The sequence below is a fragment of the Pan paniscus genome, chromosome 7, assembly GCF_029289425.2.
Source record: "Pan paniscus chromosome 7, NHGRI_mPanPan1-v2.0_pri, whole genome shotgun sequence".
NCBI classification, from domain to species: Eukaryota; Metazoa; Chordata; class Mammalia; order Primates; family Hominidae; genus Pan; species Pan paniscus.
The window spans coordinates 160,053,634-160,077,801 of NC_073256.2; the positions used below are offsets into that span (position 1 = coordinate 160,053,634).

General features: G+C 59.4%; 1 protein-coding gene across 1 annotated transcript; it reads right to left on the minus strand.

Moving 5' to 3' along the window:
* Positions 1–830: 830 nt before the first annotated feature.
* On the minus strand, positions 831–21,256 carry LOC117981302 (uncharacterized). The gene is made up of 5 exons (XM_055116042.2): positions 21,161–21,256; positions 20,981–21,049; positions 20,850–20,888; positions 17,076–17,484; positions 831–1,530 (listed from the first exon to the last, which is right to left on the minus strand). Exons 1-5 carry the CDS (start codon positions 21,254–21,256, stop codon positions 1,286–1,288), a joined length of 858 nt encoding a protein of 285 aa, XP_054972017.1. The 3' UTR covers positions 831–1,285.
* Between the last annotated feature and the right edge of the window lie 2,912 nt (positions 21,257–24,168).

Genomic DNA, 24,168 nt, shown 5'->3' on the forward strand with positions numbered 1-24,168 from the left:
GGTTCCCAGAGGCGTGCGGGTACCTGCTCTGAAAGGCAGGGGCCACCCTGTGCCCTGGGCCTCCCTTCTCCTTCTGGGGTGCCCAGCCGCCTCTGCTCCTGCCTGATCAGAGCGAAGGGAGTCAGCTCTCTCCCTGCAGCCCCAGACCGTCTCAGCCCTGGCTGACCCACTCCGGCAGGGCCTTTCTGGGTTGCCAGGAGCGTTCACAGGGCAGCTGCTGACCTGGGGCATCCTGCTGCTCCCCCAGGCTGGCCCTGCTGATCTCGGGTGCCGGCAGTTAGCGCTGCTCAGCAGGGAGAGGCAAACACAGGCTCCTTCAGGCCAGAGCTCACACCCACCCCCACTCACACACATGCGCAAACACATGGGCACACGCAGAGGCACACACCTCCCCCATCTCCCCTGCCTCCAGGCTCTGTCCTCTTTGGAAACAACCCAGAGGGCCCCCAACTCTGCCTTGGCCCCCCACATCACTGTCTTCATAAAGGCCCTTCCTCACCTGCCCACTGCTGGCCACACACACCTGCCCACCCCACCCTTTGCACACATTCCGGGGCTCCTGCTGCCCTTCTGTGTGGGCTGTGTGGAGTGAGGAGCCGGCAGCAGAGAAGGAATGCGGCAGTCCCAGGGGTTGGTTCGGGCACCCGCCCCCCACATGTGACCACTCCCCAGCCTTGTGGCCTCATCTGTCACCATCTACTGCCCGGTGGGGCTGGAAGAGAAGAACCAGGCTGCCCTATGCCTTCAGGGTGCCCACTGCTTGCCCAGGCTGCATGGCCAGACCTGGAGGCCAGCCTCTCAGCCACCTGCTCCCACCAGGTGTCCCTTGCTGTCCAGCCCAGGGCTCCACAGGCTGCAGGAGCTGCTGACCTCTGACCTCGCTGGGCTCCCAGGCTGGACTCCCACCCCAGGTATCCTCTTTTCCTGTTGCCTCTTCCTCGCAGGCACAGGGCAAGGCTGTCCCAGCTGCCTGGCCTGGCTGAGTCCCTGCACCACCCTACAGGTGGTGCCCATAGGTGAACGCCTGAGCGTAAGCAGGGCCTGGTCCAGAGCAGACACTGGCGAGGGGTCTGAGGGCTGGAATGGTTCCTGTTCCATTCCTTTCTAGTCAGGAAACATTGGACAGTTGCTCACCTGAGCCTCAGCTTTCCATCCGTAAAGTGGGTGGCAATGCCAAGGCCTCGAGGGGTGGCCGGGAGCTCCGAGGCTCCAGGAGCCTCGTCCCCGGCCTCGTGCCACCTGGTCTGGCGAGGTTTCTCCCAGCCGTTCCTGCCGGAGCCTCTCGTCAGTGCCAGTCTGGAGCCTGAGAAGTGGCCAGGGGCCCCGCCCTCAGCTCCTCAGGAGAGGTTCTGGGGGCTTCTTCGCCCTGCCCACCTCCTCTGTTCTCTGAGGCCTGGCCAGCGCCCGCCCCCGGTGTCGCTCCTGCAGTGGTGGCACAGACCTGGTGGCGAGTTGCAGGGGCAGCTGGCGGATATGGGTCCAGGCAGCTGGAGGACACCAGGGCCCTGCTGTCTCCGTCCTGAGGGCCACCTGCAGTGGGGACGGGCCAGGGTAGGCAGAGAGCAGAGCTGAGGATGAGGGTCCCAGTCCACCTCCAGAGCATGGGGGGGTGCACAGCAGGCCAGGGCTGAGCCTGGGGAAAAGACCAAGGAGGCACAAAGGACTGAGGTGGGAAAGTAGAGGGGCAGAGGAGAGGCCGGGGCGCAGCTGCTCCTGCTTGACCACCCAGGTAGATGCTCTCGCCTCAGCTTCCACAGGGGTCCTTAGGGGTGGGAGGACCTGCCCCAGGCTGCTGAGTGGGCAAGTGACAGAGTTGAGGCCGTCGTCCATCAACCCACCTGCCCGACCTCCAGCCTCATAGCTGCTGCAGCCCGACAGCCTCTGTGAGAGCCCTGGAGGGGACCAGGGTGGAATGGGGCAGGGTTCTTAGGAGACCCCCATCAGTGATGGGCACAGTGCTTGGTGTTCCCAAGGTGGCAACAAGGGCTGGGAAAGACCCTGAGGGATGAGAGGGGCCCCAAGGAGTGGGCTGGCTCTGGCACTGGTGCAGAAGATGGAAGCTGATGGCCTGGGGGCCAGTGGGAGATGGGTGCAGGGCAGGTGGGCCTAGGGGCCTCCGACACCCCCTCCCTCTGCAGCCTCTGCAGCCTCCCCAGACCCCTGGGGCTGCGGGAACATTTTCTTTCTGCCCCCCCACCCCACCATCCCCCCCCCCCCACAACTGCTCCTTCCTTCCTCTTCTCCTGTTGGCAGGCTCTGTGCTGCTGCGTCCCTGTCCCTGGAACAAGCAGGCTGTTCGTTCCGGGCCCCCACACACCAGACCCTCCTCCTTCCTCCTTCCTCCTTCCTGCCTCCTGCCTCAGCGCCTCCCAGTCCAGCCTCCAAGGAAAGTTCTGTATTTTTCCAGCCAGTCTGGCCTAGCTGCACAGGCATCCCTTCAGGGCCGGTGGGGTCACGAGAGCCCAGGCCTCCACCGACCATGGGCAGACAAGGGACATGCGCTCCTCACCACCGCCACCCCAGCCATGCACGGAAGGGGAAATCGAGGTCCAGAGAGGGCCAGGGATTAGCCTGAGCCACACAGCAAGGAAGGCCAGAGCCACGGCAGGAAGTGTGTCTGGGGTCTCTGGGGTCTTGGGGAGATCTCCAACCTCCCAGAGGTGTCCCATGGACACTTCCATTTCCTGTGTGACTGTAGGTGAGTTCCCTAAGCCTCCACGCCCTCTCTGGCCTCAGTTTCCTCGCTGAGGCAGTGCTCCCAGGAAGCTCCAGCTCCGCCCTGCCCCGTCGGTGTGGTGATCAGTCATTCCGTCAACAAAAGTGCCCGAGACAGGCTTGGCAGGTACTAAGCCAGATGGAGGCATGACCCTGGGAGGGGGTGGAGTGCAAAGAGGTGCAGAGCACCCCATAAAATAAGGGGGTGGGCATCACGATGCCCCCTGCAGGCTTTGCTACCCATCAGCACCAGCAAGTCGCCCCACCCAGAGCTCTGCAAAGGACACCCACAGCTCTTTCCTTCCGGGTGCTCTTGCTGGGGGGTCAGGCTGGTCCCCTCTGACTGGCACTGCCCACGCTGGGACATGGCAGGAGGGCCATCTGGGCACTGCGGGAGCAGATCCTGGGTGCACATGGGGAGACAGGTGTGCTGGCAGGAACAGCAGGCGGGGCTGAGCTCAGGAGGCGCCTCACAGCGGGTGCCTCCAGCCTGGTCTGAGCACGGGATGAAGAACCAGGCACCGCTCATCGTGCATCTCCACAAGGCACTGTGTGACTTCATGCAAGCCGCTCAACCTCTCTGGCCCCACGTCCTTGTCCACAGGGGCAGAGTGGACCGAATGGAGGCTGAGGTCCCTCTCAGCTTGGGTGGTGTGGCAGAGGGTGAGGAGGAGCCCATGGGCCCTGGATCACCAGCCTCCCTCCACCCAGAATGCCCCGTCCACTCCACTGCCCACCACCCTCTGTGCAATTGACAAACATCCTGGTATTAACGCCTAAGTATAAAGAGTCGGCTTTGCTGTAAGTGTTGTCTGAACCTGGGCCCAACGTCACCGCCTCCAGGAAGCCTTCCTGACCTCCTCGTTCCATGTTGATTGAGTCTTCTGCGTGCCTTGGCCTCCCCTGTGTGTGCTACCAGAGGAGCCCCTGAGCACAAATGCAGTCTTCCTGCATATCTCTGTGTGTGTGTGTGCATGTGTGTGAGTGTACGAGTGTGTGTGTGACTGTGTGTGTATGTGTGTGTGAGTGTGAGTGGGTGGGCCAGGGTACCCGTCTCTTGCACACCTACTGTGGTGTGCCCTGAGCTTGCCCTGGGCACACGGAACCTGGTTCTGGCTCCATTGGAGATGCTCTGACCCCCGAGGTGTGGAGGCCAGCAGTGGGCAGGTGAGGAAGGGCATCTGTGAAGAGGGTGGTGTGGGGGGCCAAGGAGGAGCAGGGGGGCATCTGGGTTCTTTCCAAAGAGGGCAGAGCCTGGAGGCAGGGGAGATAGGGGAGGGATAGGTCCGGGGCCTGCCTCACCTTGGCCAGGATGCCAGCCTGGAGCTGGTGGGGAGGATGGAAAAGGGAGGACAGTGGGGGCAGAGAGGGACAGGCAGATGGGGAGTGGCTTTGCTGGGTTTAAGAGCTGTTTAGGGGTCCAGGGCTGAGGGGGAGCTGGGGGTCCCCAGTGTCAGGTTGCCAGCACGGAGCTGGGGACGAGCATGAGGGGGACTTGTAAGGAGCCACTGGAGTCCGGCCTGGGGGGGCTGGAGCCTGGCGCTCCCCCACACTGGGTCCCCAGCCAGGCCGTGTGCCCACCCCACACCTCCCTGGACGCCCACCTGGCCCAGATTGTGCTGCAGGATCCCTGAGGGTGGCTGCCCCAAAATCAGGACGAAGGATTCACTGCCAGCTGGCCAGGCCAGACGCCCCCAGAGCTGGGGGTTCAGGATGCCCGTGCCAGGGAGGGGGTGGCGTCCAGGACTGTACGCTGCCCCCACCCTGATGGCTGCGCTTTCCTGCTGTTCTCTGCATCTCCATTTCAATCTCTCCCCAGTGCCAGCCAGGCTGCCAGCAACCCCAGCTCACTTCCGGAGCCATAAAAGGAGAGACGCTGAGAATAGCGCGGCTGTGACGCGGTCAGGAGCTCCTCACGCATGCAGACTCTGCACCACCTGCCCGCCCGCCCGCTCTCTGAGGTGCTGGCCTGAAGGGACCCCTGCCCAGCCCGAGCCCTACCAGGATTGGACAACCTGGGACCCCGGCTGGGAGGTCAGGAGCCAGGGGTCATGCAGCCCTGCCTTGGCTCCCGTATGACACCGCAGGCTGCCGTGCTCCTGGGATTTGGCATCACCATCCCCTGCTCCCAGGCCCTGGGCCCCACGAGGGCACAGCACCACAGGAGGGGCAGGCAGCAGAGGGCGGCGGGAGGCACCCCTGTCCCAAGAGGTCCCGGCCCTGCCTAGTGGCCCTTTAGGCTCCCACAAATTCCCAGGGACCCTTCCTGAGGCAGAGGGAGTTGGCTCTGCACTGGACATGGCTTGGGGCTCACAGATGGGGACAGTCGTTGCCTACTGAGGGCCAGCAGGTGCTGGGAGTTGGGTCAGCTTCTCTCCAAGGTCTTGCCTTCCCTAGGAGATGAGGGAGATGCTGAGACCCAGAGGGCAGAGCCTCCTCCTCGCCAGGTCCCAGCACCACATCCCCAGACACCATGGGTGCCCGCATCTGCCCTGGGCACCCCCAGCTCACTCGTGAGGCTCAGCAGTGGGGAGTGTGATGGGACACAGGGCTGGTGGCTTGGGTGGTCATGCTGGTCCCTGAGCTCAGAGGGGCCGTGCTGGGTTTAGCACTGTGCGATTTGGATTCATTTTTGGACAAAGGGCCTCTGTTTTCATTTTGTGCTGGACCCCAGCCATTATGCCACTGGTCCCTCCTACCAGGGTCTCCTTCCTGGTCCTAGGGTGGGGGTGGGGAGCCCACTGTGCTGTGTGTTTCTGGAAAAGCAGGTGGCAGCACAGGTCCTGTGGTGAGACAAGGAGGGCCCTGCTGTGTGCCGGGCACCTTGCTGAGTCTCAGAACAGCCGGGAGGGTGATCAGTGTCACCCCACTTTACAGATGAGGAAACTGAGGCACAGAGATGGCAAGGGGTATGCCGGGGAACCCGGGCCATAGTGAATGACCGAGCTGCGATTTGTACTCAGGCTCTCCTGGCCCTGAGGCCGCCAGTCCTCAGCCTGCTGCCATCTGCTGCTCCCAAGAGCCGGGCCGGTGTCCTCAGGAAACCCACTGAGCTGACCGTGGGGCAGCCAGTTGGGGAGGCTCAACTGGTGAGAAGCCTGGGTGGTCTTCAAGGGCAGGACCAGGGCCATGTGAGCCCATGTCCCTCTGTTGCATCTTGGTCCTAAGGTGCATCCGGTGGCAGATCTGGGGCTTGGGAGGGCATGGCAGGCTGAGGGGGCTGCAGAGCCCTGGGCAGGCCGGGGGAGCCCAGGGGTGGAGAGGCAGCTGGCAGAAGCGCATCCATCTCTCTGACACCGCCTGGTCACTGCACGCTGGCGCTGAGCCTCTGAGCAGCCTGGGTGGTGGGTGGGTCAGGGAAGGTCAGGGTGGGGTCAGCACCCGCCCTAGCCACTGGACTTCTCTCACTGTCCCTGGAAAGGGGACCAGGAGGGGCCTTCTCCTCTCCCTTTTTCCCTCTCCCAGGCCAGTGACCTCTGAGGCCCCAAAGGGTCAGGAATTGCTGAGATCACAGAGGAGGGGGTGCACCAAGCCTGCCCTCTGCTCCCCACTCCAGGGACTATGAAACTCGAATGTCACAGAGTCCTCTAAAAATGCATTTGTTCCTTCCTGGGCCAAGTCAGACTGGGGATCAGATCCCCAGTGGAGAGGCAGCACCTGAGGGTGGGGCCCGCCCAAGAGAAGAGCAGGGTGCCTCAGGGGCAGCAGAGGAAACTGGGCTGCGAGTTCAGGCTGGGTCAGGGCACCGAGCCGGGCAGGGGCTGCTCTGCTCACAGCTGGCAAGCCTGGATCCACGTGCAGGTGTCTGAAGGAAGGGCTCTGGGACCCCCAGGCCGTCCTCAGGCTCCCCGGCCTTTGGCAGCTTGGGCTGTTCTCCTGGGCCTGGTCCTGCCAGCCCTCCCTCCATACTGGGTCCAGGGCTTAGCGGACACCTTGAGGCCTGCACGCCACCTGCTGGCCGCGCCCCGCCTCGCGCGGTCTCCAGCCGTCCCTGTCTCCCTCTTTCAGTGGTCCCTGTCTCTCCATCTCTCTACCTCTCCCCCCGCCCCGTCTCTCCCTGCCCCTGCCTCGTCTTTGTCCTGCCTCTCTGTCCCGCTCTGTCCCCCTCTGTCGGTCTCTAACCCTTTCTGTCCCTCTCTGGCTCCAGCCCTCGGCCCTCCCTAAGGACAGTGGCCGTTCTCCTCACCCCAGAAAGAGGAGGAGTGGAGAGGGGAGGCCAGGCCCTTTCAGGGCATCCAGACGGAGGCTGGGTCCACAGACTGGATCCCAAGAGGAGAGGGGGAGCAGGTGAGGGCCACTTTGGGGGCAGTTGTCTCACCGCCACAGAGACCCTGTCCCCAGAGCTGGTGGTCAGGGAGAAGGCACAGGGCAGGAGGGGTGCATACCCCTCCAGCTTCACCCTTGGATCCGCACCCCACCCCACAAGCATGCCCCACTGAGCTCCAGAAATGTGGGCCTCTCCACACCCCTCAGCAGCCTCTGCAGGCCCCAGACCCACTCCTGGAGACTGAACCCCACCTGAATGTGCCCCTTTCCTTTCCAAAACCTCCAGGACTAAAGCCTCAGCCCTCCTCCTGCCCTCCCTGCCTGAGGGAGCTGAGAACAAGCACCTGAGTGGCTTGGCTTCCACCCAGGCCTCCCCTGCCCTAACAGCCCTGCCCCTCATCCCAGGGAGCTCCTCCTTCCTAGAGCCCTCAGTCTCTCCCCAGGGCCTGCCTGGCACCCACGGTCTCCCTCAGATCTGAGATGCCCCGTTCCAGGGTCTGCACAGGCCTGGGAGATCTGGGGACCCTCAGGGTGGAGGTCAGGCTCCCCCAGACACTGAGCTCGGCCCTGGGAAGTCAGGTTTTCCATATGCGGGACAGAGACCCAGAGACTGACAGAGAGAAGGAGATGAGATGGGCAACCGGGGGCAGTCAAGCAGCTTCTCAGTGCCCAGGCGTTGCCTGTCCCCCAAAACACAGGATGGAGACACGGAGACCCCAGGGCCCCCAGTTCAGCCTCAGGAGCCCTAGGAGCCCACCCTTGCCAGAGGCGGAAGGCTAAGGTGTGCACATAGCCACTGGTGAGTGCACTGTTGCCCAATTTTCATAAGCAGGAGCTGCTCCAGGAGCCATGAATCTCCCAGGAACCCTGCTACTGGCCGTGGGAGGGGTGGGCCAGATTCTAGATGCCATTCTCACCCAGAGGCGTGCTCACCAAGGTCTACTGCTCTCCCACAAGGGGCTCAGGCTCTGATCTGAATGCTGAATGTTCCCACATGAATTGCCATAATTATTGTCACAACCACTTCCTCCAACCCCACTGTCAGTCATCACCTCCATCACCACCATCAAAACCACCAACTCTCCCACCACCACAACTATCACCACTACCACCACCATCACCCCCTCAACTGCCATCAACAGCATGGCCTCCTCGCACTATCACCACCATTGTGATCACCACCACCACCACCATTATCATCTTAATTGCCATCAGCACCATCACCACCCATCTACCATCATCACCATGGCCTCCCATCACCACCACCCCACCGCAGCCCCTTCCACCACAGCCATCATAACCACACTCTCCACACTACAGCAAACCATGAGCAGCACCCCACCTTCATTCTTCACCAACATTTCCATCCAGGAACTCCGTTACACCCCCACCACACCCACCATCTTACTGGTAAGCTTCCTATCATCATCTCCACCTCTACCAACCTCATTTTCTCCCCCACTACCCCAGGCAGTCCTACCACCACCAGCAAAACCACCACTTCAACTATTAATCAATGCAACTGTCATAGCCAGCACCACCAAAGATTTCCATCATCACTGTGTCCACTGCCATCAACCCATAACCGTGACCTCCCACTGTCACCACACCACAAACGTGACCTCCCACAGTCACCACCCCATAGCCATAGCCATGACCTCCCACTGTCACCACCTTCAAAACCATGACCTCCCACTGTCACCTCCCCATAACCATGACCTCCCACTGTCACCACCTTCAAAACCATGACCTCCCACTGTCACCACCTTCATAACCATGACCTCCCACTGTCACCACCCCATAACCATGACCTCCCACTGTCAACACCCCATAACCATGACCTCCCACTGTCACCACACCATAAACATGACCTCCCACAGTCACCACCCCTATAACTGTGATCTCCCATTATCACCACACCATAACCATGACCTCCCACTGTCACCACCTTCATAACCATGACCTCCCACTGTCACCACTACTCATTGTTATTCCCATCATCAACATCTCAGTCACCATCACCACACCACAGTGCTTGCCACTTCCCCCTCACTACCACCACCTTCATTATGTGAGCACCCCAACTCCAGGTTGCTTTCTGGCTGACAATGGATTTTACTGATGAGGGTAAGGCTTTGAGTGTAAGGTATTGGGTTCAGATTCCGGTCATAGTCATTATTGGCTATGTGTCTGTGGGCAAGTTTTTCAATCCACTTTCCTAAGGCACAGAAAGGACAGGATATCCCAATTCAGACCTTGTTTCCTGTAATAGGGAATCCCTGAAAATCATATTGGCTGCCTAGCTTTCCAGAGGCAATGGATTAGGCTGTGAGTCCCTGCAGCCCCATCTCCTCACCCAGCCATGTGGAGGGTCTCCCAGAGTGCATGGCTCATGGGATGGCTTAGTTGAGCCAGCAATCAGAATGATGATGCTCTGTCACCAAGCCTCTGGAAGATTCCACTTCGTTTCAAAGATCAGATGAAACCCCAGCTGGTGAGCAGCTCCTGCACCCAGAGCTGGGTGTGGAAGACCCCGCCACACTGAAGGCTTTTCAAGCTTGGCCTTGGAGGAGACTTGCTTCTAGCCCATTTCTTCAAACAAGCTGTCACTAAAGAGAGAAGTTTCTCTTTCTGGGGCTACCAGTGCTGAGGGGTCTGATGAATTTCGAAGTGTTTGCTGAAATAGCCATTTTGTGTTCTGACATCTGACTCTCAATCCTCTCGGTGTGAAGTTGCTGAGCAACAATCAAGAACCTGCCTGTGCTGCAGTAATCATCGCAGTGGTGACAGCGCCCACCTGGCAGGCGGACAGCAAGGATTAGGTCAGGCAGAGCCTGGCACACAAAGCGCTTGCTCCACGTCACTCTTAAGCTGTTATTACAATGATTATCATTGGGTATGGGTTTGCACTGGCCCTGGGCTGGGTCTCCTATTGAGAAAACTCCACAGCCCTCAAGCTTCTCCCAGCCCAAGCAGGCATATGGCACAGGCAGACTGGCAGGAGGTTATGGGGGCGATGAGGAACACTTCAAGGGTGCTGCAGACCATGCCTGTTCCTGAGGCTCCTCCTGTGTCCGCCAAGGGCCAGCTCCAAGTTCCTGCATGGAGGATGCCCTCTGACTCAGACACATTTCCTGCCCTGGGCTCCCACAGACCTGGGGCACCCCTGAATGCTCATTGTGCCACCAGCCCGGGAGCACCTTGAGGGCATAGACCATGCCCTGCTCATGCCTGAATGACCAGCACCTGGCCCAGCCCCCACCGGGGATACTCAGTGAGCCTGCTGGGGGGCAGGTGCAGGTGTCATACCCATCTACCTCACCAGGGGCGAGAACAGCAGCTGCCCCACTCCCAGGCTGCTTTGCTGAGCCTCTTGCCAAGTTAGGGGGACCCAGAACCACCCAGCCTGAATCTGAGACTTAGCCCTGGCTGAGCTCTACTTCCAGGATGGTGAGGGAACCCAAGAGTCCAGGAGCAGTGGTGGGCAGCAGCAGCTCAGCCTCTGAAACCCACGCTTGTCAAGCTTCCCAAGGACAATGCTTTTTTGCCCTTGTTTCTAATTAAAAAGAATTAGTCAGCAGAGTGGCATGCTTATGGACAGTGCCAAGTGACATTACTGCATGGCTTTATTCATCAATGGGAGGGGCAGATGCCGTCCTGCTGGAGACTGGCACAGAATCTCGTTCTCTGCGACTAACTGCTTGGAAGCCCAAGCCACCTACCAGCTGAACCAATGACTCATTATACTTTTTTCTGACTCCTTCTCCCTCTCTCTCCTTCTCTCCCACCCTCCTTTCTTCAGGTTTGGCTGGACCCGCCAAGAAAAGGCATCGTGCAGAAGCACTGTACAGGTATTGGACCCCCTCCCCCTTACAGGTGAGCCTGCTGAGGCAGGGAGGGGCCCCCAGAGAGGAGGGGGCAGAAGTGGGCACAGAATCCAGGAGTGTGACTCCTCAATTAGGGAAGAGCCTGCCACACAAGGTGGGCTTACCCCAGACAGAGAGGTCCCTGGGAAAGGGAGGTCTCAGGAGCAGGGACTCAGCTTTGAGCTCAACCTGGTCACTTTCCCTCTCTGGCCTCAGATTTCTTCAATGGACACTGGGAACATTAAGCCATGTCACCTGCCCAGGGTACAATCTGAGGACAAGTGGAACATCCAGGAATGGGGTTGTCATCTCCACTCCATCCTGACTCTGGAGAAAACAACACTCTCTCTCCCACAAATGCCTACAAGAGGCCGGAGAGATGAAAACTGCCTTGGCAATGGGTCATACCGGCCCTCAGCCCTGGTCTCTCTTTCTGGGCTGATAGGGAGGGGCCTGAGTCCATTTCACAGCCTCCATGGAAGGCAGCCTTTCAGAAACTAAAGGGAATGTCCCCTGCCAGCCCACAACAGGGATAGGGGCTTGAAGAAGGCATGGTCTAAATCTGTAGACAGTCAGCTAAGCCAGTTTTAGGAAGAGCTGTCAGTCCACTTGTGGCCTCAGAGCCTGACAGTCAATAGTCACTACCATCATTACCACCCATGACACCCACCTGGCCAACGCCCTCATTGCCTCCACCAAAACCAAATGTCACCACCACCACCAATTCCAACACTGACACAAATGCCCTCATTACCACCCCCAACCTATCACCTTTGACATCACCATGATGGTTATTACTGTCATTACTCTCACCATCATCATCACTATCCCAGATAATGATATCATCATTGTCTTCACCATCATAACTATTACCATCATATGAGCATCGGCATCGCCATTATCATAATCATTACTATCGTTATTATTGATAGTGATATCACCATCACCACCATCACCATCATCGTCATCACCATGACCATCAATATCTTCACCATCATCACTATCACCATCATCATCATCACCATCACCACCATCACCATTATCATCACCATTGCCATCATCACCATCACCATCATCTTCATCATCATCACTATCACCATCATCATCACCACCATCACCATCATCATCACCATCACCATCATCATCACCACCATCATCATCACCATGATGGATAATATAATCATTGTCTTCACCATCACAACCATCATCATCATCATCACTACCACCATCATTAACACTATGATGGATAATATCATCTTCACCATCATAACCATCACCATTACTATCATCACCATCACCATCAACACCACCACCACTATCATCATGATTGCCATCATCACCATCATCATCACTATCACTGTCATCATCACCATCATTACTATCACTATAATTGATAGTGATATCAACACCATTATTATTAGCAGCAGCAGCATCACCATCACAACCATCATCACCATCATCCTCATGAGTTCAACAACACTATCATGATTATCACCATTTTTACCACTGTCATTCTCATGACCTTCATTACAACACCACTGTCACCATCATTGCTACCATTAATATCACCTCCACCTCAACACGATCATCATCATTATCATCGTCAGCGCTAGCATGGTCATCTTTCCCATCATCATCTTCATTAACATAATCCTCATTGCCCTCACTTTTATCTTTATCATCACCCCATTACAATGAAACTACAACCCCCATCACTTTCAACACCAATACGCTCCAGGCCCAACTTCCCATTGTGGCCATACTCATCATCTGTGTAACTGTTAATGCCATGACCAGTGTAATCATTCTCCCATCTACCCATCTTACCTACCCCTAACCTTCCACTCTCCCATCTAGAAATTCATCCCCCACCCAGCTTCTGCCCCACCCACCCATCCACCCTCCTAAGGCCCAAGAATGGATAAGCCCAAACTGCAGTCCTCCTAGAATCTGACATGAGCAGATCTTTAGGGCACAGCCCTCCAGGGGCTCTAGAAGTGTGCACCAGAGACTCTGGGCCCAGAAGGAGAGGTCACTGGTGCTGCTGGGGTCTCAGGACAAAACCTGAGCGACTCCTGAGGAGTGGATGGGGAGGTGATGGGCCAGTGGGCAGCTGTGCAAGCCTGGAAGACTCTGTTCCTTTCCTCTCTGTCCAGGCAAGGGTCAAGAGGCTCCGAAAGGAATACATCCCTGGGATCAGAGATGGGATGACTCTAAGGTGTGAGGTCCCAGGGAGTCAAGCTCCTCTGCCAGACCCTCAGCTAGTGAGTCGGATTCCTTGCTCACTCCTAGTTTGCTTAGCAAGGAGCCCTCATGTTGATTTATCTTTTTTTGCTCAACAATGCTTTATTGGAGACTTCCTTTGGTGACAGGGGGCATTGGGGAAGTCCATAGGTGATTCATCACACCTTGATGTTGAGGAGCTCCTGGTTTGTTTGCAGGTGAACTTTGCCAGATATAGGAAGTGCTGAGAGCTGCAGGGGTCCAGGGATGCCTCAGCCTCAGGGAGGGGCAAACACCCTGAGAACTGGGACACCAGGGAGGGGGGAGTTGGGCAGGGACCTTCCAGCCACCTCACAGAGAAGAAGACTGGGGTCTAGGTGGGTGCCCCGAAGGAGCCCCATCAACAGTAGCCTCCTTCCAGTGTCTCTAGCACCCAGGACTCCCACCCTCTGCTGGCATTGGTGCTCCCAGCCTGGTGAGAGCAGGGACCCAGGTCCCTTGATTCCAGCTGTGATCCAAGTTGGGAAGCAAGTCCCCTTCTCCACCTGTCCCCACACTCTCTCTCTCAGCCTCCTCCCAAGGAAAGCCCACCTCTTGCTCTGGCAGAACAAGGGTGGAGGGCCTGGGTCTTCAACCACGTTGACCATGTTTATTCTGCTCAGGGCCTGGCTCGATGGCTCGACGCTACTCGCCCCCAACCCCTACCCCACTTCCATTTCTGCGAGGGGAGTGCTGGGTCCAGCCCTGAGCAGAACAAACTTGGCCATGTGCAGAAACATGAGAGACCTACGAGGAACCATCTCTCAGCACCATTTCAGAGGCAGACCCCAGAGGGAGACCACTCTCATCACCCAGGATCCTGCAGAGAGATGGTCAACCCTGCCAAGAACAGCCACTGTCTCAGGTCAGACTCCCTGGAAGGAGAGCATACAATGAGGCCTTTTGTTCAAGAGCTTTACTAAGGGAGTCTCTCAGGAGAAGCAGAATCGGGAGGGGGAAGAGCTTGGCAAGGCTTTGTTCTTAGCCAGAAGCCAGCTTCAGTTGGTCTCACTGGGGGCTCTGGGGCATGAAACCACTGAGTGAATGCCCCTGGAGGTGGAGGGCAGCCTACCCGATCCCATGCCAGTCAGTGCAACAAATTTCCCAGAACCAAGGAGTGCCAGACAGCAGGAACTGTTTGTACCCTCACTTGGTCTCTGTGATCAGGAACTCAGAAGGGGCTCAGCTCAGGGTGGCTCTGAGCTACAGTGGAGGTGCCAGCTGGGCTGGGTCATCTGAGGGTTCCACTGAGGAGGCGTCTGCTTCTAAGCTTATTCACACAGCATCTGGCAGAGGCCTCAGTTCCTCACTGGTTGTCGACTGGGACACACACACACACACACACACACACACAAACACATACCAGCTCCCCAGGGGGGCCCAGGGGCACTCTCAGACCCAAGTCGTTCCTGAGCCTCCCTGGCCCTTGCGGGGGCATCAGTGAGCAGCAAAACAGCCGAGGGATCAGCGCCTCTCCTTCAGCACCTTGGACAGGGCTCGCCCAGGGCCGCGGGGGCGCTGGAGCTGCCAGGGGCGCAGGCGACAGCCCTGCCCTGTGTGGGCAAGGGGCAGGTGGCAGGGGCCCACCCCGCCAGGCGTTTCTGGACAGTCTGAGGGCCAGACCCCTCTCCCCTGGTGGCCCCAGGACAAATGCCCCTGAGAACCACGAGCGAAAGGGGAGTGCAGGGAGGGCGGGGAGACGCAGCCACCGAGCTCTGGGGTAAGGATCGCCTCCGCCCCTTGCTCACTCAGGCTCCTCACGGAAAATGGGGAGGATGGGGGGGCCTCCCCTCAGAGGCTTGTCGGGGGGCCTCCCCTCAGAGGCTTGTCGGGGGGCCTCCCCTCAGAGGCTTGTCGGGGGGCACTGCAGGGATGTGGTACAGTGGGGGCCACCGCTCTCTGGTGGTCTACCCACCCCCACCCCTTGCCAGGTTCATCCGGTGAAGCTCAGGATCCCTCTTCTCCGAGTGTGATGAAGGAGGCCCCACCCACACTCATAGCCAGTGAGGCAGTGGCCACTCTCTGGGGCCATGGCCCTACAGGCGAGGCTGTGGTACTGGTGAGGCAGAATTGTGATGCCAGAGGAGGTAGCACCATGGTGCCGGAGTCAGGGGACAGCATCGTAGAGGGCACTGGAAGGAGAAGGCTGCTTCTGTGGTTGCGGGGAGAGGGGCCACCCCATTCAGCACCATGGCCCCGCCTCATCCAGCATCATGGCCCCGCCCCCTCCAACACCAGGACTCTGCCCCATCCAGGACCATGGCCCAGCTCCAGTAACCCCGGAGAGGGAAGATCTGTGCCTCTTCTCTGCAAGGTCCCAGTCCCTGGGCTCAGCCAGTGTCTCCACAGGGCCCCTTGATGCAGGGGCTGTCTGAATGGGTACAGGGCAAGGCAGAAATTTGCTTCCCCTGAGGGCCACCGCCAGCAGGGCGTTCTGGGGCCATCCCACCCTGGGACCTCTCAACACCCTGCCAGTCCCTCTTGCCATGTCTCAGGACAGCCTCCTGACCCCTGCAGTAAAGAGGCCACTGGCACTAGCTGGTGACTGAGAAAGACCAAAGTCCAGGAACCCATGGCCTCTGAGGGTGGAGCCTGGAGTAAAGGGGTCTTTGTTCTGGTGCCCAGGGGACCTCCCCACTGCTGGGAAGTTGTAGCCCTGGGTGCTCTCCCAGGAGCTAACTGGACAGGCTGGGGGTCCAAACTCCGGGGACTTCAGCTGTGACACCTCTCCTCCCACTACAATGAGTCAGCTCCCCCGTCCACCCCCAGGACTGCTGCCTGTCACCCAGAGGACCTGCACCCTCAGTCAGTGTGGAGCTGTGGTGGGGGCGAGAGGAGAGGAGTGTGGCCAGGGACCGCACTGAGTCACCGTGGGGGAGGAGGCAAGAAGACAGCTCTTGGCTTCTCTGGGTTAGGAGCAAAGCTCACACCTGCAGACACCCATCCCATGGTCTCACCCTCCATACGGTCCACAGGGGACGGGGCCAGGGCTCAGTGCGTGCCTGGGGTTGGAGTAGATTTGGGGCCAGGACCGGGTCTGGTCCTCCTGTCCAAGCTGCCAGAAAGAAGCATCCGTTATTAGGCTCGAGCTCTGGTCTTTGAGCCTCTGTTGGCCCATACATGTCCACATTCCACACTTGCTGCCGGCACTCAGGTGTGCCCTCCCAGCATCCGTCCCTGCAGCCATGGCCTCCATTCATCCTGCCCATCATGTAGGAAACACACTGCCTGCCCTGTGCCTGGCACTCTGGCACCCCAGAGGAATTAGCCTGGCGTGAGCCCAGGAAGGAACAACTTTCCTGTTGACACTGAGGGGTCCGTGCTTGGGCACTGAGGTCTCCCTGGGGGCGGTGAGGAGCCAGAGGGAGAAGGGAAGATTTGAAGGTGGAGTGTTCTGGGAGATGACAAGGACCTGGGGTGGCCATGGGAGGGGACAGCAGAAGGTATGGGAGGGGGGCCATCGGAGGTATGGAAGGAGAGGCGAGCTTTTCTGAGCTGTCCCTGGGAACAAGGACAGAAAGGCGAAGAGGAAGAAAGCAGGCTGCACGGGCCCTCCTCCCTGTCCCCCATGAGGCCTCAGTGGGCCCCTGCCCAGCGCCGGGCCCCTGTCCACCCAGCCCGTCCTGTGGCGCAACCTCTAATGCCTGCCCTTCCCTGCATATCCTGGGCTCTCCCCAAGAACCCACCTCCCCAGGATTTGGACCCAGGCCCCTGCTCCAGTGAGACTGGGGCCTTTGGGAGCCCCAAGGAAATGCGGCTCCCCCAGCCCTGCTGGCCCCTTGCTGCCCCAACCCCACTCCAGCCCCTGCCAGGGGCACCAGGCCCCACCCCAGCCCTGCTGGCCCCTTGCTGCCCCAGGCCCCACCCTAGCCCCTGGCACAGAGGCCCCAGGCCCCACCCCAGCCCCTGCCAGGGGCTTCCTTGCTTCCTCCACTCCCCTCCTTTCCTCCGAAATTTGCATCTCACCTTCCTGCAGGGCCACTGCACCCAGCCTTCCAGAGGCCCTCTGGGATCCTCTGGCCCTGGCCCCGCTGCCATCCCACAGGTCACACAGTGTCTGTGGCTCACACACACCTTCACTGCCCAGATCCACGCCTGCCCGGCCCCTGGCTGCCCTGCTTCTGGGCTGATCCCGGAGGAACCTGCTTTCTGGGTCGGGGGCACCTGCAATCCCTGAAGAGTCCAGCAGAGGGCACTGTTTGCTCCCCGAGAGAAAACACAGCAAGCCCAGGTCTGTGTGGAAGGGGGTCTGTGCCACCCACCCATCGGCAGGGTCCACACCCGGCAGCACAGCCCCTGCCTCCAGCTGAGAGGCTATCCTGGGAGGGGCTGTGACCAAGGAGGCGACAGCCCCACCTGGCCATCTGGCCTCTGCCTAAGGGGCAGCCAGTGATCTCGGACACCGGGAGCCGCCATGGCCTCCCACCCTCTGGCCTCTGCCTCCCACCGGCCCACTGGCTGCCCGGGGCTGGTCCACAGCTAGAAGGTCAACTCCTGCCCACGGGCACATCCCCTACCCAGCTCCCGCCCAGCCCTGGGCAGTCTGGGCCACAGCTGCTCCCGCAGGGTGAATCCCTGGCTCTGCATGTGACACAGGGGGTCGAGGTGCGGAGCAGTGTGCCCAGGGCAGTGGGGCCAGAAGGGGACAGCCAGGCTGCCAGAGAGGGAGTGTGTGCAGAGGCTAGCATCCCCAGGCCCAGTTCCTGGCATCCCCTGGCAGTCCCAGGAGACACTGACGTGATGGGCATTTGCACCCACTGATGCTGTCAGAGACCTGTGGCAGCCCCAGGCTGGCTCCTCCCAGGCTCCGGAGCTCCAGTCTGCTCTTTGGCCGGGAAGAGCAGTCCAGGCTGAGGCCACTCCACAAGGGCGTCCGGAGTTGGAGGCCTGTGGCGATCCCTGAGCTCCAACCTACTGTGCCAGGTGTGGACTTTGGGGGAATGAAATTTCTCAGGCAGGGTAGGCACCAGCCAGATTCAAGGGCCAGGGCACTGCCCAGCAACCCCTCTGCCAAAGGGCCAGAGAGCGGAACACACCAGCACAGCATCACCCAGAGTGAGGCCAGGGGTCCCTGGAGTGTCCCGAGTCCCCTGCGAAAGGGGCTGTTGTGGGGACACCCCACAGCCCACCACCTGGCCTTGCCCTCTCCACATCTGCTATGGTGCAAATGTGGCCCCTCCAAAACCCAGGTGTTACCACCATGACAGGATTGAGAGTGATGAGTCCGTGAGGCTGCTCTCCTGTGGGACCAAGGCCCTTATGAGGCTCTACGCAGTGCCCCCACCCTGCCCTCTGCCTTCTGCCATGGGAGGGCGCAGCAGGAAGTCCCTCCCCAGACCAGACCCGGTGCCTAGACCTTGGACTTCCTGCCTCCAGAGCTTTGAGAAATATATCTCTGCTGTTTAGTAATTGCCCAGCCCCAGGAATTTGTCATCAGGGCACGAACGGACCAAGACACCCTCCCAACATCCCTGGCACCCCGCAGGCCAGAGGAGAGTGGGCAGGGAGGCAGCTCTGCCCTAGGCTTCGGCGGGTGTAGGAACCATGTGTTGGGAGGCCAGGACCGGCCACAAGCGTCAGCCTTGGTCTCCCCACCTAGGCAGTGGGGGACAGGACAGGACTCTGCTCCTCCACTTCAGGCAGGAGAGTCTGACTTTTTTTTTTTTTTGAGATGGAGTCTCACTCTGTTGCCCAGGCTGGAGTGCAGTGGTGTGATCTTGGTTCACTGCAACCTCTGCCTCCCGGATTCAAGCAATTCTCCTGCCTCAGCCTCCTAAGTAGCTGGGATTACAGGCATCCGCCACCACGCCCGGCTAATTTTTGTATTTTTAGTAGAGACAGGGTTTCACCATGTCAGCCAGGCGGGTCTCGAATTCCTGACCTCAAGTCATCTGCCTGCCTTGGTCTCCCAAAGTGCTGGGATTACAGGTGTGAGCCACCGTGCCCAACCGGGAGTCTGACTTTGTCGCCAGCAGAGACCCAGCATCCTAGAGGTAGGTGCTGTGTGACCTTGGGCAAGGCCCTGCTCCTCTCTGTTCCTGGGGTATAACTACCTGTCCCCCCTGCAGGGCGGTGGAGAGCGCTGACTGGGAGGAGGTGCTGGGGCTGCCAGTGCTCCAGAGGATTGGGGGGCCAATTAGGCAGGGACAGTGTGGAGGGGAAGGAGGCTGCGGGAGAACTGGGAACCTGTGGCCCAGCACCCAGCCCACAGCAGAGCCTCAAACCCTTCTCATCATCTTCCTGGCTCTAGGCCCCAGCTCCCTCTGTCTGAGGCCTGTGGGGTGCCAACACACACACACACACACACACACACACACACCAAATCGCCTGCTCACCAGGGCCCCAGCTGAGCACAATTCCTCCAGCTGGCTGCGCAGCAGAGAAGCCCCAGCTCAGCTCAGAGGGGCTGGGCTTGTTCCCTCCCTCCCCTCCCACGGCGGCTGTTCTGCAGGTGCGGCAGCTATCGAGGCATGACGCAGGCCACTGACTCACCACGCCAGGCTGACTCACCTCCCAGGTACCCCGGCCCTCCTCAGTGGAAGGAGGGCTTTGTGCTTGGGGCTGTACGTCAGCACAGAGCAGCACAGAGCAGCACAGAGCCCCTGACGTGCCAACAACAGTGGGAGGACGTCCTGGGCTGGGCACCTTTGGGGAGCCCTTTCCAGGTGTGGGGGGCAACAGTGTGGGGGAGAGCCTCCCCCTGCTACCCTTCCCCCATGCGCCCTCGTGGGTGGTCGCTGTGAGCTGGAGGGAGACAGTGAGGGGCCTGGAGGCTGGCTTTTTTGTTTTGTTTTGTTTGTTTGTTTTTGAGACAGAGTCTCACTCTGATGCCCAGGCTGCAGTGCAGTGGTGCGATCTTGCGGCCTTCACCTGCTGGGCTCAAGTGATCCTCCCATCTCAGTCTCCCCATGGCCCAGCTGGGACCACAGGTGTGAGTGGCCTCGCCTGGCTAATTTTTAAATTTTTTTGTAGATATGGAGTCTCATTATGTTGCCCAGGCTGGTCTTGAACTGCTGGGCTCAAGTGATCCACCCACCCCAGACTCCCAAAGTGCTGGGACTACAGGCATGAGCTTTCGCGCCCAGCCTGAGCCCTGGAGGCTTTTGGCGGGTGGAGCAGCCCCTCCAAAGCCTTACTGGAAGGTATTTTACTATGGGAAACTGAGCACAGGCGGAAGCAGGGCCTGGGCGAGGCTCCCTCCGCCGCCGAGTGTGATCGACGCTCCCTGCTTTCTGCTCCAGTGGCCTGTCTCCCCTGCAGCTTCGAGAGCGAACCCACCCCTCACATCATTCCCTGGCGAAGGCTGTTATGAATCTCTACAAAGTAAAGCCTTTGGAGGGCATGGTCCAGCACCACTGCTGCCCCAATCAAACTGGCGCAAAGCCCCTGTTAGGATTCTCGGTTTTTCCCAACAGACTAAGCCGTGCCCTTTCCCAGGGGTTTTGTTTCCGCATGGCCTTGGGCTGATTCCCGCTGTCCTCCCTCATTCCCCCACTTTGAGGGCACAGCCTGGGGACTGTGCGGGCCCAGCCGGCGGAGCCCCAACCTGGAGAAGCCCGCTCGCCCCAGGAGGCCTCCATTACCAGCGTCCGCCCCCACACCCCCGAAACCGGCTGTGTCTGCCCACGCTGCCACAGCCATCGCAGAATCACACGTGGATGGCTTCATTTCCCACCTGGGCCTGGGGGCCAAGGATGCCTAATTCCTGGAGCGGAGATGGGTTGAGCCTAGAGAGCCCACCTGGGCTGACGGCTCTGGAAACACATCAGTCATGCTGAGCTGTGGGGACCAAGGGGGAGCCTGGAGAGAACGTGGCGCCGGAAACGGAAACGTCTGTGCGGACCAATGGGGTGCCAGGAGAGAACGCTGACTCCGGAAACGTCCGTGCGGACCAAGGGGGTGCCCAGAGAGAACTCTGACACCGGAAACGTCCAGGCTGTCTGGGGAGGTGAGTTGCTTCACAGGAAGCGTCCCCCGGTGGCCATGACCCCAGTGACCATGTGGCTGAGGCCCTGGGCAGTGGCTTCGTGACCGAAAGGCCCTGAACTCACCCCGAGGCCCCACAGCTTTTTCTCCAGCTCAGACACTTTCTGGGGCTCAGTCTTGCTGCGGCCCTTGTGGCATTTGGCAGGCAGTGGGTGGACCATGAGTGAGTTAGGAGGCCGAACTGCCCACCTCTACAATGGGTTCCCAGGAGAGCGAACACGCGACCCGCTCCTCCAGGCCTCAGCCCCACTCTGGAATGAGGTGAGAAGACCCTCCGTCACAGGCTGCCCTGAAGAAGGGTGCAGGAGCCCTGGGCCCCAGGGAGCAGAGTCCGAATCCAGACAGCAGGAGAGGAGGGCTCCACACACTAGGGGAGGAACCAGGATCTCAGCTGGCCTGCTCCGAGGGTCATTCACACCTGCAGCCCCACCAATCTGCTCCCCCTCTCAGGGACCCTATCCTCCACCTCTAAAGTGGGGACGTCAGGCAAAGCGGGTATGAAGTCAGGGGGAGACTGACAAGGAGCACATTGTGAACTCTGGTACTGAGATCACCAGGAAGAGGCCTGGCCCCACTTCCTGTGGAGTGGGGAGACCTGGCCCAGTAGGTCCAGGAGGGAGCAGTCACAGCAGGCCAGCCAGTAAGGGCCAGAGTGCCAGATGGACAGGTGTATGGGTGCTGAACGGACAGGCAGATGGGTGGATGGACTGACAGGGGGATAGGTGGATGGACTGACAGGGGGATAGGTGGATGGACAGACAGGCAGATGGGTGGATGGACGCACAGGGGGATGGATGGATGGATGGACGGACAGGCAGATGGGTGGATGGACTGACAGGGGGATAGGTGGATGGACGGACAGGGGGATGGGTGACAGACAGGCAGATGGGTGGACGGATGGACAGGCGGATGGGTGGACAGACAGACAGGGGAATGGGTGGATGGACAGACAGGCTTCTTCCACTCAGCACTGCTTGGTTTTCAATACTCAAACGGCCTATAGATTTATGTCTACAGCTTCAACACTGGCTCAGCCCAGCGCTCATGGTGGAGCAGCAGACTGGGGATGGAGGGCCAGCACCAGCAGAGAAAAGGGAGGACAGTGCGGGCCACTTGGCCCCAAGAGACACACAGCAGCTGGAGCAGGTTTACAAACTAGATCTGGGTGACACAACCATCCTTTTTAAAGGTTTTAACGGAATCATAGTGACATTTTGATCCCATTTATGAACCGGGAAGCCAGGCTCACCAGCCCACTGCACCATTTAATGTCAGCAAATAAAATTCAGTCAGTAAGAAACCCCCATAAGCCCTTGTTGAGCTGCAATAAAGCAGTTCTTTCGACTTCTGTCCTTTGCAAGCTGTGGACACAGCCCTGCTCTTACATAAGCGACCCTCATTGGTGACCCTCTGTGAGGGGCAGGGACCCCACCACAAACAGAAAGCTTGTGTGTAGGCTGAAGGGGTCATGGGGCACGGGAGGGGCGCTGAAGTTTGAGGCTTTAGGGCCAGTGAGGAGCAGACTCTGGTTTTAGGAATAAACTGTGATGAGGCCACTGGCAAGGGTGGTGGGCAGAAGGCCTGAGACCACTTGCCAGAGGGAGACCCTGGCCCCAGGGTCCCACAGAGCGGGGGCTGGGCTGAGCCCTGGGGAGGCCAGAGCATTCAGCACCCATGAGGGGCCTCAGAGACCCCCGGTATGCCCCCTGTCACACAAGAATCCTCCAAGGCCTCCCAGCTGGGGCTCCTCCCTCTTAGAAGCTGCCCTGAACTCTGTCCTGCTCCCCTAATCTTGAGCCCTGGGGTGGGGGTTTTGAATAATGTCTGTCATTCAGTTCAACAGCAAGGTACGGTGAGAGCTGGCGGCTTCATTTTTGGAACCAGGGAGAGAGAGAGAGAGAGAGGTTTATGAGAGACCTCATGAGACAGCTCATGATGGAAGTGAGCCTGAGCTGCAGTGAACCCTGTCACTGAAGAGACAGCCTTCACTCTGTGTTTTGCAGGGGAAAATACAACTCTTTATGAAAATTTATTGCCCTGAAAAATGGGCAGTGTGACTTACTTATTCTGGGTAAAGTGGGTTGCAGGTGGCAGGGCTGAGCCTTGGGAGGGCAACCCTGTACACAGGCCAGAGGCCCCTCTGTGCAAAGGAGCAGGTGAGCCTGGGGACCTGCCACCTCCCCATGCCTGTCATGGTTGCCACCCTGCCCAGTTCAGGGTGTCTCCTCACCAAGAGTCAGGGTCACGGGAGGATGAACCCAGCTCCTGGTCCCACAGATTTGGGCTCAGTTCTAGCGTCCCCTCTCCCTAGCTGTGTGTCTTCAGCGGCACCTGCCTGCTGAGCTCAGCCACCACCTGCAATGAAGAGGTGACAGCAGCTGCCACCACCACCCCCAAGTCCAGGTTTCTCCCCATCCCCAGCCTGGCCAGGCCTTCCTGCCCTGCAGATGGCTGTAAGGACGGCATGGCATCCAAGCCCAGGGCTTGGAGCCCACAGAGTCCCTGGCTTCCCTCAGGGACCCCAGGGGAACTGCAGCACCACATGGGCAAGATCCGGGCTTTGGCCACCCCCTTAAGAGAGAGGACCACCTGGCCCACTCGTGTCTGGGAGGAGGCTGCCAGCCAAGGGAGAGCCTGGGCAGTAGCCTTGGGGAAAGGTGGGCAGGTGGCTCTCCCACCCAGGGAAGGGCCGGCATCTGGGCCATCCTTATGGCCTGCAAAGCCCTGGACACCTCCCCTGCCCTCTGCAGGCAGCAAAGCCTTTGGCATCTGGGCAGGAGGAAGAGAAATGGGTGTGAGAAGAAGGGGAGGCTGGTGGAATGGGGGCATCTGCTCAAGGCTCATCCCAGGACCTCAGAAGGGAAGTGGGGAGAAAACAGTTCCTCGTGAGGCAGCCCCTTTCCACTGGCCCTGCAGCTGCACATCAGACCTAGCCTCTGCCTGCCCCTCCCTGTGTCCAGCAGAGCTGACCTCTGAGCCAAGCCTGCAGTCAGCTTGTCTAGGGTGACGATGAGGCTACGTGAGGGTGCCGGTGGCTCCTGTCAACCTTTAAAAGATCAGGAAATATGGAATA